The 16102-nt window shown below is 41.3% G+C and overlaps 1 protein-coding gene and 1 long non-coding RNA gene across 2 annotated transcripts; one reads left to right on the top strand and one right to left on the bottom strand.

The window, feature by feature from the left end:
* Positions 1-337: 337 nt before the first annotated feature.
* LOC124683362 (elongation factor Ts, mitochondrial-like) lies at positions 338-4918 on the bottom strand. Its single transcript, XM_047217891.1, has 8 exons — positions 4655-4918; positions 4400-4572; positions 3544-3624; positions 2645-2819; positions 1862-2046; positions 1150-1275; positions 974-1062; positions 338-654 (listed from the first exon to the last, which is right to left on the bottom strand). Exons 1-8 carry the CDS (start codon positions 4911-4913, stop codon positions 609-611), a joined length of 1134 nt encoding a protein of 377 aa, XP_047073847.1. The 5' UTR covers positions 4914-4918; the 3' UTR covers positions 338-608.
* A 7257-nt stretch (positions 4919-12175) lies between these two features.
* LOC124683361 lies at positions 12176-14476 on the top strand. Its single transcript, XR_006996651.1, has 2 exons — positions 12176-12331; positions 14341-14476. It is a non-coding gene; the product is annotated as an uncharacterized LOC124683361 (long non-coding RNA).
* Positions 14477-16102: the final 1626 nt, after the last annotated feature.

The following is a 16102-nucleotide window of genomic DNA, read 5'->3' as shown; positions in this document are numbered from 1 at the left end:
TTCATCTCAGCTTTAAATATCATTGCTCTCATGTTTGGGCAAATCATTTCAAGTTGTAAATCATGTGGATTCATGTACTGTTCGGCCATCTCCTGATCTTCTTGATCCTCACGGCGCATCCCAGCCACCAGCGTCTCTGCATGCACCAGGTGTATGGTCTGTCGAGGGAGGCCATCGATGGAGTGCAACTTTGATCCGATCGTCCGTTTATAGATTCCCAGGAGGAGCAAATACTCAAAGGTAAACTGTGCCAGAGCAATAGTGCCAAAATTTCTTTCGGAGTTGCAATCAGTGTTTTTACTATGCTGCATTTCAATCAGATAGAGGTAAACAAAACTCAAAGCAAAACAAGTTACGATTGTACTTGGCAGACTTGCCGATATCAGCACGTGTGACTTTGTTTTCATTTATTACATTCGATTCAATTTGCGAACATAATTCTTCTAACTCGCTTGTAAACTTCTAACTAATTGACTATTTGATGAGTAGTTCTGGATTTCTAGAGAATATCCCGTCACAGCAAAAATGAGAACCTATAGAATTTCTCGGGAGAAAGCAATCATCACACACATCTCAGCGATCACATTTGATTCATCTCAGCTTGCAATTTATGCCGCACGAGCCGTAGCTTGAGGCACATCCGCTTCTTCAGGTCTGCTGAGCACAAAAGATGTGGTTAATAACTGACTACACCAGCACGCAAAATATGAGCAAGAACTGAGGATGAGCTGAGTCAAAACAAAATAAAGCACGAGATCGAGTAAGAAACAACTCATATTTCCATTTCCATTTCCATTTCCATAAGATGGTGCAAAAAAGTGAGATCATTTTAGTTTCTATGAAAGATAGACCATCAGTTCATGTGGTGTGTATATTGTCATCAATATGCACAACAAAACAGATTAAACAAGTAAAAAACAAGGAATCCAAGAAAAAAATATACAAACTGTTAGAAATAACATTTGACACGCACCTCTCAATTCCTTCTCCAACTTCCATTCTGACAAAATTGCCAATTGTCACTTTAGAACCGACCTCCTTTGATAAATCATTCAGCAGGGTCTGATAAGAATGATACAAACAAGCAAAACTATTAGAGATCACAATTCACAGCCATAAATTGTCAAATGAAAAGATTTGCAAGCTTACCTTAATGTTTGTGCTATCATTAACAATATACTTTTGCTCCAAAAGCACAACTTCTTCAAAATACTTCCTCAATCGACCTTCCACCATTTTCTCCATAGCCATTGGGGGTTTACCTGATTTTTCAGCCTAACATGATACAGAACAGCATGCCATGTCATTTCTCAAGTAACTTTTTTTTGAACTGCATTTCTCAAGTAACTTGGCAATGCACAATCCCTAATATTGAGGATGCATGTAGTCCATGTCTTTAGAAGATATAGAAACCAAGTTATAAAATAGAGTTATTCAACTCATAGGAAAGCAGTGTAAATGCTGAACTTCTAAACCTAAACCAAAAAACTGTCTTGATATGGGTCTACATCCAGAAATCACAATATGGTATGTATGATCTGGTCGCTTTCCATTTCAGAATTAGATGCACATGTTTCCCTTTTCTTTCAATCCAAAATCTTACAGCAATGCATGCATTTGCTTCTCATTTATTCTTAGCCATTCTCTACTTCCTAAATTGTTTTGTTTGTTCTGTGAAGATAGTAGGAGAGTACTTAAAAGCTGGTTCATGGATTAATGACCTGTAACAAACACATTTAGCATAAAAGTGCATGTCCATTTCTTATGTCATGGTGGATGAACATACAACTACTCAGAGATATATTTTCCAGAGCTGTTTCATTTATGGTAAATCCTTGTAGGCAATGTCAGAATAAGGTACCTGAGTTCGGAGCACGTCACGTTCATTTTCCAGAGCTGCGGCAGAAACCAGGTCTTTTGATAAGAATAATGGCTTTTGCGCAACAATATGCATTGCGATAGATGACCCAACTCTCTTGAGAGCATCAAGCGGGGCACTGCTATCTTCTGCTTCTAATGTAACCAATCCAGCCATTCGACCCAAACCTGAAGCAAGAAAAGTGCATCACTTAAGTGAACGAGCAAGTATGCCATTTCTCAAACGCCAGGAGAAGATTAAAAAGAGTGCCCACACGAACAAATCCATAATACTGAGTCTGGCCAGCATATGAAAGAGAATATAAGTAGGATCAATCTAATATGCTGACTCATCGTACTTTAAAGGAGCACAGAAACAACTTCTAGCCGAAATGTCAATGTTTCTTTTCCTTTATGTTGTACTGCTAGTACAAAATACAAGAGTAGATGTTAAAATTGTTGTCAGTACTCAGTAGTATGGTTGCACGTTTATATTTCTGCCAACAGTTTCACAAAAGTAAACTACCACTTGTCTCGTGCTACAAAGTACAAACACAATAAATACTGAGGGAAAGATAGTAAAAAACACAGTATGATGTCCAGTTGTCTACAAAAGATAAAATGGTGATAAAAATTAACAGGTGACAGACATGCTCCCTAATCAGTAGAAAACCACTGTTCATGTTTTTTAAATAATAAAAAATAGCTAATGGAAGGGGAAAATCTGAAGAATGATAACCAAAGTATGGATAAAATTTGAGGAACTGAAATAAAATCGTCTGTGCACCTGGCTGGGGACAGTTATGCAGATAAGATGAAACAACACCATGTCCGGCAGTGGAAAACATGAAGCCTCTTCTGAGTTTTACGTTCTCCCCCACCATGGCAGCAACTTCTGTGACAGCATCGCGAACAGTTGTTTCACCACTGAGTTTAGGATGATCTAGGTTAATGCTCATGTTCTGAAAAGATTGAGAAAATTTATAGTTTCTCGCGCATGGAAAAAAAAGAACAAAAGGACAATATATGACAAGTTCAACTCTAATGTAGACATTTGAGTTTATACAGATCATCATATGTTATTATCCGCCTATGTCAAATAGACATGGGCACTGCATGACCCTACAAGTCTACAACTCGGAAACATGAACCTAATTGTTCCGAGAGTAATGAAACAGAATCAAAACAGGAAATTCAACCAGAAAACCTGAAGTAATTTTATTCTATTTCACATGAACATGATCAGCTCACAAAAAACTACCAAATTTAAGTGATATGCTGATATTGCAAACATAGGTATATAACTGTTTGGACGTTCTCCATGTTCTCTACTATTTAGCCAATATAACATTATGATCAGGAGTAGTTTTGTACATGTATCATTTTGTCAAACCGACACCACAGGTAATGAAAATCCAATGCCAAGAAGGCTTAGATCATATTAGGTCACGACATAACACTACACACAAATTTGATCACATGGCTGGTTTAAATGGAACACAATTCAATATGGAACTCCACTTAATTTAAATCCAGTGATTCAGAGTCCGTACATGACAAGTTTAAGCCTATCAACTTGTGGATATAGTGATATAAACAACATCTCATGTATCAGAGCAGCTCAGCAAGGGGTGGATAGAAACAATAGATGTCCTATTAAATGACAAAATGGGTAAGTACACACACCTCCAAATATGCAGGAGCAAAAGGAAAAACCAATTTGCCAGGTTCTTGAACTGACAAAACCATTTTCGCCAGGGATGATGCCTGCAAGAAAAATGAAATTTGGAAAAAAAAACTTATCAACATTGTACCTGTGTGAGTAAACAGATAATCAAATGATGCAATACAATATCCAAAGTTATTAACATCCTAGAAGATAAAAAAAAAAGGCATGAACAGAGTACTTTGGAATACAAATACAACAGAGTTTGAAGTTGGAATGTGTCAAACAAACAAAAATGAAAACTAGAAAGCTGATTGATAAATGTTTAGACAACTTCTATTTATGATTGACATACCATAGTCATAAGTCAAAACCGACGCAATATACATACATGCTTAAATCCAGAACATATCAGGCTCAGCATATGCAAGCAAAACGAGACAGGAACGGAAAAAAGGGATGGCCCAAAAGCATCTTGAAGACGAAATCAATAAGCAAGACTGAAAAAACAGGGCATAATAGTCACTATACTGGATCTGATGAGTTACAACAAGACACGGAGAATCATATTTGCAACGACCAAGGCAACAAAGGATAGAAACAACATGCTGCAATAGTAGGACAACCATTACAAGAAATAGCAACATCTACTTCAGAATTGACCGTCTTCTTTCCAGAAAGTAAAATCATAGTTCTTCAAGTCACGAAGAAATGATTTCTACATACGATAGCAATAAACCCATGTTCCAGTTCCCATATGCTTATGTTGATGATATGAATCTAAAGGAATATCTTGCCTCTAGCTCACTATCACAGTTCAACATAATTATAATATATGATAGTAGTACAAAGCATGTAGCAGAGGCTGAAACCAACCAGATACTGGAAAACTTCGTTCCTTGCCACAAAGTCGGTCTCGCAGTTTAGCTCAACCACAGCAGCCCGCTTCTCATCTTGTGCCATAGCTAGCAAACCCTCGGCGGCAGTCCGTGACGACTTCTTGGCCGCAAGAATCACCCCTCTCTTCCTGAGATCCTTCTGCGCCTCCTCTGAAAGGACTCAACAAACCGCAATAAGAATAGAGGACATAACAAAATCTCTCAACCAAAGCGATGAGAAGGAAGAGCTAACCGATATCCCAGTTGCAGCTGACCAGAGAAGCCTTGACATCTTTGATTGGAGCGCTAGTTCTTTCTCGGAGCTGCTTGATCAGACCCATCTGATCGGGCACTTCGGAGCTAAATCTCCTGTGAAGCATGCCATTTTGCGGAAAATGGTTGCCCAACAGATGAGTTTGGGATGTCGCGGAAGGGGAGAGTTGGGCAGCTTGTTGTTGGGCACGCGACAGAAGGGTTGCTATGGGCCTTCTAGCAACCTGGCCCCAAGCCATTCTCGGATTGTTCTGCAGCAAGAGCGGATAGACGCAATTCTTCAGGGAAGTACACGGCCAGCGAGGATCATGGTGGCGAATTCGGTGTCGGGAAAAAGTATGGTCCATCCACAACCGGTGTGTTTCAATGGAACATCGCCGCCGCCGAACGCCCTCGCCGCCAGCGCGGGAAGAGAGGGAGAGAGGGAGAGAGGAGGAGAACCTACCAGGGTCCGGTCGCCGCCGCACCTCGATCTGCCGCCGCCGCCGCCGCCGCCGCCGCCGCACGAGAGAAACGATGGAGAGGAAATGAGAGGGTTTGTCCTTCTCGGGGGTTTCGGCCTTTCGGGTCGCGTCTACGTGACCAACGGGCCGGCCCAGGGGCGGCACGGACTAGCTGGCCCACCTGTAAACGGGCCAGACTCGGCACAGCACGCGGAGGCCGCTTATTAGGCAGGATCCTATTCACCGGTCGGCGTTCTCTCAAAAAAAAAAAAAAAAAAAATTCACCGGTCGGCGGTGTTGGTGCTCACCGGAGATGGAGAAGTGTGAGATCCCGGAAGGAACGCCTCCGTCGACTGAACCCCACCGCCGTGAAAAGGGAGAGGGGGGTGGGATTCTAGGGGAGATCCCAATCACCCCCGCCTCGCCGATCCGAGTCGCCGCCCGAGCTCGAGACAAGAACTACTCCCTAAATTGAAGACCCTGCTATGAAAAGGGGATTTTGCTATCTAAGATACATCTACGATAAGTAAAATGAGACAAGGAAAATAGGGTTCAGTTCATATGAAGTATTCGATAGCCTAGTCGTTCCCCACGGGAAGGACTATAATAGCAGAAATTCAATTCGGCTTCCGGTTGCGTATGCTCCCTCTACCAAAATAGCATATTTCGAAATGTCAAAAAATTTGGATAAAAAATTCTACATGTACATCTCCATAATGTATGTGCATTCGCCAAGTTTCATTAAAAACCAATGTTTTTTGTGGTCTATGTAAAAAGGAGAAACTTTATCTTGTAAAAAGCATTATTTTTAGCACTGAATTTTATCTTTTTTACATACGTCACATGATAAGTCGATTTTTTATGAAACGACTTTGTGAGTGCGTAGCACGTGAAGATGTACGTATGAATTTTTTGTTTCAATTTTTTAAAATTTAAAATATAAGTAAAATGCATTTCAAAATATAGGAAGCATATGCACCCATGTTTCAAAACATCACTCCCCTATAATAGCCAGTTCTCGTGATCTTGACCGTTCATTCCTCCCGCTCGCCGTGGACCTTTGATTCCTCTTCATGTAGATTGCTGAGTTAACTGAAGAAATGTCCTGCTAGGACAACACCGACAAGGTAGCTGACAAGAAGGGGGCTTAGAGGAAGAGTCGGGGGCGGTGGACTAACGTAGGTGGTGGCTCGAGCCGGTGGCGGGGGCAGGCGGGCGGCCGACGGCATAGGAAGCACAGAATCGGGGGCGAGAAAGTTTTTCGTTCTTTGTTGTTTGAGGATGGGGACGAAGAAGATGCTCTCGCTGGGACGAAGACGATGCGTCGATGGGCCTGCCCAACCACATTCCTTCAAGCGTCGGTGCGCTCCATGATGCTGAAAGTGTCAAAAAGAAGGCGGATTTTACAATTTATCACACTTTTCTTTGCACTTCTATTATTTGTCATTTTATGTCTCACTGACATGTGGTGGTCATGTGCCAAATAATAGATACTTCAAAGAAAAGTATGGCAAATCATAAGTGGCCATTCCATCATGTCAGATGTACCTTATACCGCAATTATATGATATTTTCTTTTTTAAAATGGTATATTGCAATTGCATGAAGAATTACTCGGACCATGGATGGGTATGAAGTTGGAGAAGTTAAAAAAAAAGTATCCATGCAAGGAGCCAAGGGCAAGATCAGCCGCGTGGCTTCATGTGCAACTTGGACAACCATATGGGCTATGGTCGACGATGGAGCACATGATGACGGTGAAGCACCCGTCAGTATCAGAGTAGGAGTCCTGATATTCTTCCGGCGAGGCACCTCGGGTTGGGCCACACGGGGGAAACAGGGCTCTGGCGGAGCAAGTGTTCAGTAAAATATGAAGGGAAGTGAAGTGGAGTAACTCAAGAGAGCACGTGTTCAGGCAAATTGCTATTTCATTTGTGTGGTTGACACAATTAGTGAATCTCGTTATAGTCTTTTTAGTGTTTAAATTGCTATTTCATTTGTGTGGTTGACACAATTAGTGAATCTCGTTATAGTCTTTTTAGTGTTTCTTCTACAGAGGAGTCATAGATAGATGTAGCCATGGACATGAGCAAGTACACCCTAGTGATTGATCATAAGGCCATTGTCATGAGCAAACGAAAGAATTATTAAGACATGAAGTCTAACCACCGATGTAATTTAAAGATCCCCATAATTATACCCCCCGCTAACATGCATCTAACAATTAGGACAAGGTTTATGTCACTCCCGCTATCCCTCATCCTATCAACATGCAACGGTGATAATCTTATGCATCCCTTGAGATATGTGTGCACTCATATATCAATACAAAAGATCATCATAGATGATAACAAATACTTGAATGCAACCAACAACAAACTATATAACAATTGCCATGAACAATTCACTACTCAAACATCAACATAGAGATGCAATAGATCATGGGAAAATAATATATTGCATCATACATCATGTTTGCCAAGAGATTACAGAGGGAGATGATGAAGAGTTGTTGTAGATGTTGATGAAGATGATGAAGATGGTGCTGATGCCTTCACCGGAGGGGGGTGGAGTCTATCGGAGGCGATTCCGGTAGCGTTTCCCCCCTCTGATCTCCGCCGACGACGGCCTACTAACTCTCTGTTTATGTGTTTTTGATCTACGCCGTCGTAGTCTCGATGAAACCCCCGGGGTCGTATATATAGTAGTTTTTAGGGCAAAACAATTCGGTTCGCAAAAAGATGAGGCCAAACGGACGCTCGGGATGGGAAAGAGTGTCGGTGGTGTGCCCAAAGGGGGAGGGCGCGCCACCTGGCCTCTCTCCGGACCTGTTGACCTTATGTTGTCCCTCTTCATCCCATCTCGTTCGTCTCGAAAATTCCGAATCATGGCCCCTGATCTTGCCCTTTTTGGGGTCAGATAGCTCATATAATGTCAAAAACACTAAAAAAATATTGTTTCCTACCAAACAGAATTAGAACCCAAGGAGGGGGAATATTTAGAAAATCCCCTAAAACATCGTAAAATGTGGGAATAACATTATATAAGAGCCAAATATGTGGCAATATGTTGCAATAAAGTGCAAAGTTGGAGTTTATTGCATCTCTTCTATATAATCATGCAAAGTCTTACAAGGTTCAGTCAATAAACAATGACAATAAGTAATATGTACTCATCAAGTGATAACTCTTACATTCTACAAAGCATGCATAACAATAAATAGCATTGTAAGAAACATGAATGATAAGTATCTATGAATCACAAAGCATGCTTAGGAGAATCATATAGAATTGTTGGAAGATTCTTTATCCTCTCTTTTCATGAATATTTCTTTTGAATCTTAAACACAAGAAAGTAAGCAGGAAATGTATGTGCTAAACCTCCAACAAAATAAAAAGGAGAGAGAGCATAAAATATTGTTTTGAGCTATGCAATTCATGTCAACGATAATAGTGTAAGGATGGGGTACCAACTATCTCATGTATGAAAATATCTATGTTTCATGAGTTTGACCTCTTATGAGTAAGTGTTGCCTCATTTTCTTGAATGCTAAGGACTACTGTGGTGACCCGGCATACCACTGCATGGTGTAGTATGCAAGTCTGATATAACACCAATGAAACACAGTTCCACTCGTATTATATCGCTCAGAGTGGTACAACAGAAACATATGCGGGTCCAAGGCATGTCTATAGAATTACAACATCGACTCGATTACATAAGATCAGCACAGCCTCCTACTTTACAATGAGGTAAATCTGCAATAAACTTCAGAAGAACGACCCGTAGTCTAATTCTATCACGAACTCTATTTGTAGAGTATTTGACTAGCTATAGAGGCTAAGAATAGATTCTAGCTAAGTAGGAGCTAGGTTGAGGAAGCTAGTTCCTTTCTACTGCTAATCTAGGTTTTCTCCTTGTTGGATGACGTATCTGACTCTGCTGACAGGGTCCTGTATCTTGAAGTAGTTGTTGACTCCTCGGCCTTCGAGTTGCACTGTAGATCCTCCTTCGATGGCTCCAAATCTAAGCAGGGGATTTAAGAGTGGGATGAGTACGAGCGTACTCAACAAGTTCATTATAGGAAAGAGATGTTTAATGCACTAGCTACAGCATTAGACCAGAAAGTCTAATACCAATGCAAGTTTTCATAATCATTTCTTCAAGAGGTTGCTTTTATTCGTAAGAACTATGTCCGTCAGCCTTCACCGGTTTACTAGAACTTCATGGAGCTCCTTTCCGGCCGCGTTCGCAGCTTCCATATCCCGAACAGGGAGTGACAGTCACAATTCATTACACTCTGCAGAGGTGTGTTGCTTTACCCATAAGAGATCTTAACCTTGGTGCCAACCGGGTGATCTTCCCGTCCACACTTCCTATGGTGTGAGGCCCGGTATAAGGTCATAGCCAATCATATTCCTCCGCTACCTCGCACACCCACCCGTTGTTGCAAACCCCGACCCCCGGGTCCTCGCCGGTCCTCTTACTCCAATTAAGGATGGACCCCGACCACGACAACGAGCTCAGGTCTCTACCATGAACTCCTTCGCCGGCAGCTCGCAACCCATCATAGACCGCAATTACCGTGGGGACTTTATCGGGACCCCCACCCTACCACTTGTCCTCTCTTGGATCAAGGGTACCACTTGTCCTCTCTTGGATCAAGGGTCTACGGTAAAGCGCATCCGTTGATGTACAAGAGGTGGAAATACAATTGACTATTCCGTCCCACTCCGCATCTTATGGTTAACACGGGTATTACGGCACAAGAATCATCTGGCGACATTTGTTGTTTAATCCTAGATGGATATAAACCCTTGCAATGGAACCTCCACCATATCAACACAATCCATGGTTCCATTGCCCACCACATAGTCATATTCATAGTTATGAAAATAGTGGTTTTGGTTTTTATGCAATAGTGATAAACATAGTACTTTGCAAGTAATTTGATAAAAATACTCAAATGGCATGAGCAAGTGATGAACTTGCCTTTCTTGACTGCATGATTATGCATGCAAGGTCTTCGATACGCAATAACTCCAAATTCTGAAATAGCATCATCGTCCGGTAAGGACGATGTTTAAAAGATTGGCAAGGATGTAATAATGCATAAGTATGAGATGCAATCGCTCTAAACGTGACCTAACCCCGATGATTTAGTATTAGTAAGTTGTTATGATTTCTTTAAGATGTGTTGCACTTTTAGAGTGGATTCACAAACAAGAATCTTATTAGAGTTGTGTTTAGTTTGGTATAAAAATTGGAAATGAATACTATCCAATCAAGGATAAACACTTAAATTCTACACATAGCCAAGGCTATGGCTTAGGTATATGGTGTATAGAATTTATCATATAAGAGGACAATATTAGTGAGTGGTATCAATTTAGTTGAATTGAATTAGAGATGGCTAATGATTATTAGGTTTTTCATCATGCTTCTAATAGTACAATATTGGTTGATATAACTAACAAGCTATGTACAAACTTCTAATATAAGGTTAAATTGGTATTGTAGGATGAATATTTACCTAAGCAATACAACTAACATATGGTTTAGTGTCTACCTCATATTTAAGGTTCAATCCTGAAGGTTGTACTTGTAAGTATCAAACATGGTAATGCAAAGTAAGTCAAACAATTCTATTTGGCTCAAACATGTGTAAGAGTATGACCTAAAGTGTTGTTAAAGTTTTTGTGTCTTTAGATGTGAGTGTAAACTCATAATATTGTTTTTATTTTACAATTTGAAGTGATAGTAACTTATTTATTTTTTAGGTTTAAAGAACTTAATGTTAGGGCTTAAGGAATTCCCTAAAGGGTTAAATTGATGTGGATTTAATGAACTACCTTAAGTTAAAGAAAATATTCATTAAAGATGTATGAGTTAGTACTGGAATATAATTTAGAATTGGTTACAATTTATTAGATTATGGCATTTTTATATGGTTATTATGAGTTAAAAATCAAAAGGCTGAGTTTTATTTATTAAATCATGTTTAACCCTTAAACATATTTATTACATGATCAATGTTGAACAGACATTTCCATTTTACTTTTCTTTCTTATAAAAATATTTTCCTAGGAATTTTAAAGTAACTAGAATTGAATTTAAGTCCTTAATATTTTAATATAATAATTAACTTGATTTAATACGATATCAATATTAGTTTGTGAATGAATAATGTACCTAACATTTTTTTTTAGATTTGATAATAACTTAGGTTTACTGTTAAGTATTTTTAATGTATAAAATAGGATGCACTAATATAAGAATATGCTACATATTCTAAGTGGATTAGGGACACACGTACATAATGGGTGGACTAGTTATAGTAGGCTAAAAGTTAATTGGATCAACTAGTATTCACGTACAAATACTAGACTAGTTTATTGAGCTGAAGCTAATTAGGCTTAGTTTTATAGGTACACAGCACGCACATGGTTCGGTAGCTGTGTTGGGCTCGACTCATCCCCTTAGCCCCTCGTCTCCAAATTCTCAGTCGCTCCAGGCACGCACATGACTCGCGTGATTTCCCCTCTCGCCCCCAATCTGGCCGCCGCCTCGTGCCGCTCCGGCCGTCGCCGGCCATGCCCGCCGTCGTCGGCCGCATCCGCCGTTGCCGACTGGCGTCCCAGCTCCTCTTCCTCAGAGTCGCCTCCTTGCTCACGCGCGCCCGCAGCTAACCCTAGCCGCCTCCAGTTCCGGCTGTCGCCGACCGATTTCGGCGCCGCCGCTGTTCGGCGAGGATCTGCCGAACCTCATCTGCCGGCCCCATCCTCTGTAGCGCCTCCGGTACTCAAGCGCGCACGCCCGCGTACCTGCGCGTCGCTGACGACCGCGCCGCCGCACGGCGCTGCTTGTCGTCGCCACCACCGCCGTCGGCCAGAAAGGCTTTGCCATGAATTTCTCCCTCGATTGCCCGCCGCCACGAGGCTCGCACCCTCCGACGCGTGCGGTCACATGAGACCATAGCCAGGGCTCTTCTCGGTGTTGCGGTGGTGTACTGGTGGGAATGCTGTTGTGCTGGTTGCTGCGATGGCGCTCTGGTGGGGTGTGGTTGTGGTGGTGAGACTGTGGTATGGCTGCTGCTGCGCTGATGTTCCTCGGGTGGAGATGTTACTACTGCTTTCTTAGCCACGCTTCGACCTCGACGCCGGCGGGACGGTGCCACGGACGCAACCCCGGCGTCGCCTACCTCGCTACTTCCTGTACGGCACTGTGAGCTAAACCCTTCCCTACTCTGCCTATGCCCATCTATTGTTGTGCTCATGTGTGGTAACAATATTGCTTAATACTCTAGTGTCTTTGATGTTGTGCTGGAGCTAAATAAATCATGCCCTGGTAGTGGAGGCAAGAATTATTGTTTTCTGCTTTGTCACTGCCATGTGCTATGGGTGATGCCCTCCATTTGGATAATTTGCTCATCCATGACATGATGACCTGTGGCTACTTGACTGAACCTGGAAAGTTCAGTCAACTGAAATACTCTAGTTATCCATCTGTATATTATCTTTACGAGCTTAGATCTGCAAGATACAACTATCCTTTCTTGAAGATACATGATTTACTTGATCTGTTAATTACTACTACTACTTAGGCTCTACTTGGCTGGTCTGGGATTTATTTTCTGGACCCCAAGTAATTCCTGTAGTATGTTCATTAATAACTTGCTGCTCTACAAGTTTGCTATATATGAATGATGCCCCTGTTTGGATGATTTCCTCATCCAGGCATATATTTCTATAAGATGTACATTTGCTAAGAACAGATACGTGTGCTTGATTTGTTGCCTAGTCTGTGATGCATAAGTTGAGGCACAGGTTGAAATAAGACCAGATATTTGTGGTCTTTAAAATTCTATGTGATGAATTTTGAATAGCACTTCTATTCAGAACTGAGAGAATCACTTCTCGCAACTCAAGTTCAGCTGATGATCTATAGCTTATGATTTTGGATGCCTATTTTCTTGCCTACAATTACTGCCAAAGTGCTATCTGCTAGAATTTGTTCCTCTTTGTGGTGCCTCCTAAGAGTGTGCACAAAGCAGTCAATTATTTAGTAAGATTGGTGCTTCTGGTAGTTATGTAGGGTGATTTAATAGTCTCTGATCATAGCTAGTATGATTAGATGATGTTAAAAACTCCAAACAGGCTCCTGTAAATGCTTATACGTATATCCAAGTGCAAAGATGATCTGGAATAGATATGCCAGTGAACTGATGCTTATTAAAGTGATTGCTCATTTAACCTGCTGTTGTAAAGAAACTTGATCTTCTGGTGGTTGTTTGACCTTCTTCTTGTGGTCAGCCTGCTCCTCCTAGATTCTTGATTTGTTTCCTATTTCTTCTAAGAAATCATCGGTGGTGTTTGTTTATGGAGATGGATGTGCTCTTGCTGGTAGATCATGCACAAGGCTGGCAAGAGGATCTATTGATGCTGTTCTTGATATTTGGGGGGGGGGGGGATTTTGCTAGTGCAATTGATGGCTAGCCGAGCTGCTGGTGAATAATGTGAATGTGAGCAAAGTGTGATGCGGTTGGCTGTTGTCCTGTTTTTATATCGCTGAACTGATGTTGTGGAGGTGACAGCACACTATTCTGCATGCTGTGACTGAGCTGCTTGTGTGTGCGCTCTACTGTCTAGTGCAAGTTGACAAGTTTCCTTTCCTTTCCTCCTAGAGCAAGCAACGGCTGATTGATCTTTATCCATGCTTGGCATTTGTTTTGTATTCTGCCAAGTGTTAATTCTTGTTGGCTGCTACATGTGAGCTTGACAGACCAAGTGTCTATATGATTTAATTAGGCTTCGCTTAATTAATATGTGGCTTAAAAATAATTGTCTTAGGATCATATTGACTTCTTCATGTCAAGGATGATCCACTTTAAACACATATGTGGGCTTCTTAAGGATTCTAGCTAGATTAGAGGGAAGTTTTGAAAAGTTACCTTGTGATATGGATCAGCTATTATTGCCTCTAGTCCCTGGTTGCCTTCTTGATGAATGTTCCCTAATCCAAATGACCCATATGTCCCTTATATGATCCATTTCTTCCTGATGTTGCCTAAGAAAGAATTTAATTCCCTCTAATCATCATTAGGGATCAAGAGTAGTTCTTGAAACCCTTTAGCTAGATTCCAATATAAAAATGTCTCCATAAACATGGAGACAGACATTTTAACATAACTCCCATTTCTTTGTCTTTGTTGTTTCTTTTGCAGGGAAAGGAGAACAAGAAAGGTTAAGAAGATATAGATTTAGAAATTCTTTTAGTTTCATTTTGTAATCTCATATTTCTTGTGTAACTTGTAATATTTCAATAAGTGTTGTAATAATACTTATGTAATTTGTTATTTATAATATTTGATTCTCATTTATATTTATATTTACCTTGTAATATATAATTGTTTAGAATTCAATTTCCAATTCAAAATCTTATTTGAATTCTGTCATTCATATTTGAATTTGAATTCAAACTATTTCCCTCGAAAATGTAATAAATCAACAAAGGTCATGTCGAAACTTATCGCACTTGTGTCGATGACATACCTCAATTCCATCGACACAAGAGAAACCTCGATCACTTTGTGTTTTAGATGAATGCGCGAAAATTCCCCGGATTTTCTATGCATGAATGCAATGCACACTTTCGTGTTTTCTCTTTCTTCTTGCCTCTAAACCTGGGATATTACAACACCTCTCGTTTCACAACTTCGGGTTACCAACACCTTTCAACATACATGTTTCAACCAAGTATCGCAATGGGGTACCTTCATGCCGCATGTACAAAGGACCAAAGGAGATGGGTATCTCAACGATAGGCCATCCATACTGAGACAACATGAACAACATACATTGAGCATCCTCTCTAACTCTCTCTCACTTTTTTACTCATACTCTTTTTTCTCTTTATTTTTATTTTTTCACAACTCTTTTTCTTTTGCTTTTTTCACTCTTCCTATTGAGGATGCTCGTTGATACGTCTCCGACGTATCGATAATTTCTTATGTTCCATGCCACATTATTGATGATATCTACATGTTTTATGCACACTTTATGTCATATTCGTGCATTTTCTGGAACTAACCTATTAACAAGATGCCGAAGTGCTAGTTGCTCGTTTTCCGCTGTTTTTGGTTTCGAAATCCTAGTAACTAAATATTCTCGAATCGGACGAAATCAACGCCCGAGTTCCTATTTTGCCCGGAAGCATCCGAACACACGAGAACCGCCGCAGAGAGGGGGCACAGGCCCACCAAACCCTAGGCCGGCGCGGCCAAGGGGGGGCCCGCGCCCCCCTATAGTGTCGTCGCCCTGTTGACCTTCTGACGCCGCCTCTTCGCCTATTTAAGGGCCCTCGACCTAAAACCTCGATACGGAAAAACCACGGTACGAGAAACCATCCGCAGCCGCCGCCATCGCGAAGCCAAGATCCGGGGGACAGGAGTCTCGTTCCGCGCACGCCGCCGGACGGGGAAGTGCCCCGGAAGGCTTCTCCATCAACACCACCGCCATCTCCATCAACGCTGCTGTCTCCCATGAGGAGGGAGTAGTTCTCCATCGAGGCTCGGGGCTGTATCGGTAGCTATGTGGTTCATCTCTCTCCTATGTACTTTAATACAATAATCTCATGAGCTGCCTTACATGATTGAGATTCATATGATGATGCTTGTAATCTAGATGTCGTTATGCTAGTCAAGTGAATTTTACTTATGTGATCTCCGGAGACTCCTTGTCCCACGTGTGTAAAGGTGACGAGTGTGTGCACCGTGTGGGTCTCTTAGGCTATATTTCACGGAATACTTATTCACTCGTTATGGATGGCATAGTGAAGTGCTTATTTATATCTCTTTATGATTGCAATGTGTTTTGTATCACAATTTATCTATGTGCTACTCTAGTGATGTTATTAAAGTAGTTTATTCCTCCCGCACGGTGTAATGGTGACGAGTGTGTGCATCCGTGTTAGTACTTGGCGTAGGC

The sequence above is a fragment of the Lolium rigidum genome, chromosome 1 (assembly GCF_022539505.1).
Source record: "Lolium rigidum isolate FL_2022 chromosome 1, APGP_CSIRO_Lrig_0.1, whole genome shotgun sequence".
NCBI classification, from domain to species: Eukaryota; Viridiplantae; Streptophyta; class Magnoliopsida; order Poales; family Poaceae; genus Lolium; species Lolium rigidum.
The sequence above is the reverse complement of the archived record's forward strand: the minus strand, read 5'-3'. Positions and strand labels throughout refer to the sequence as shown.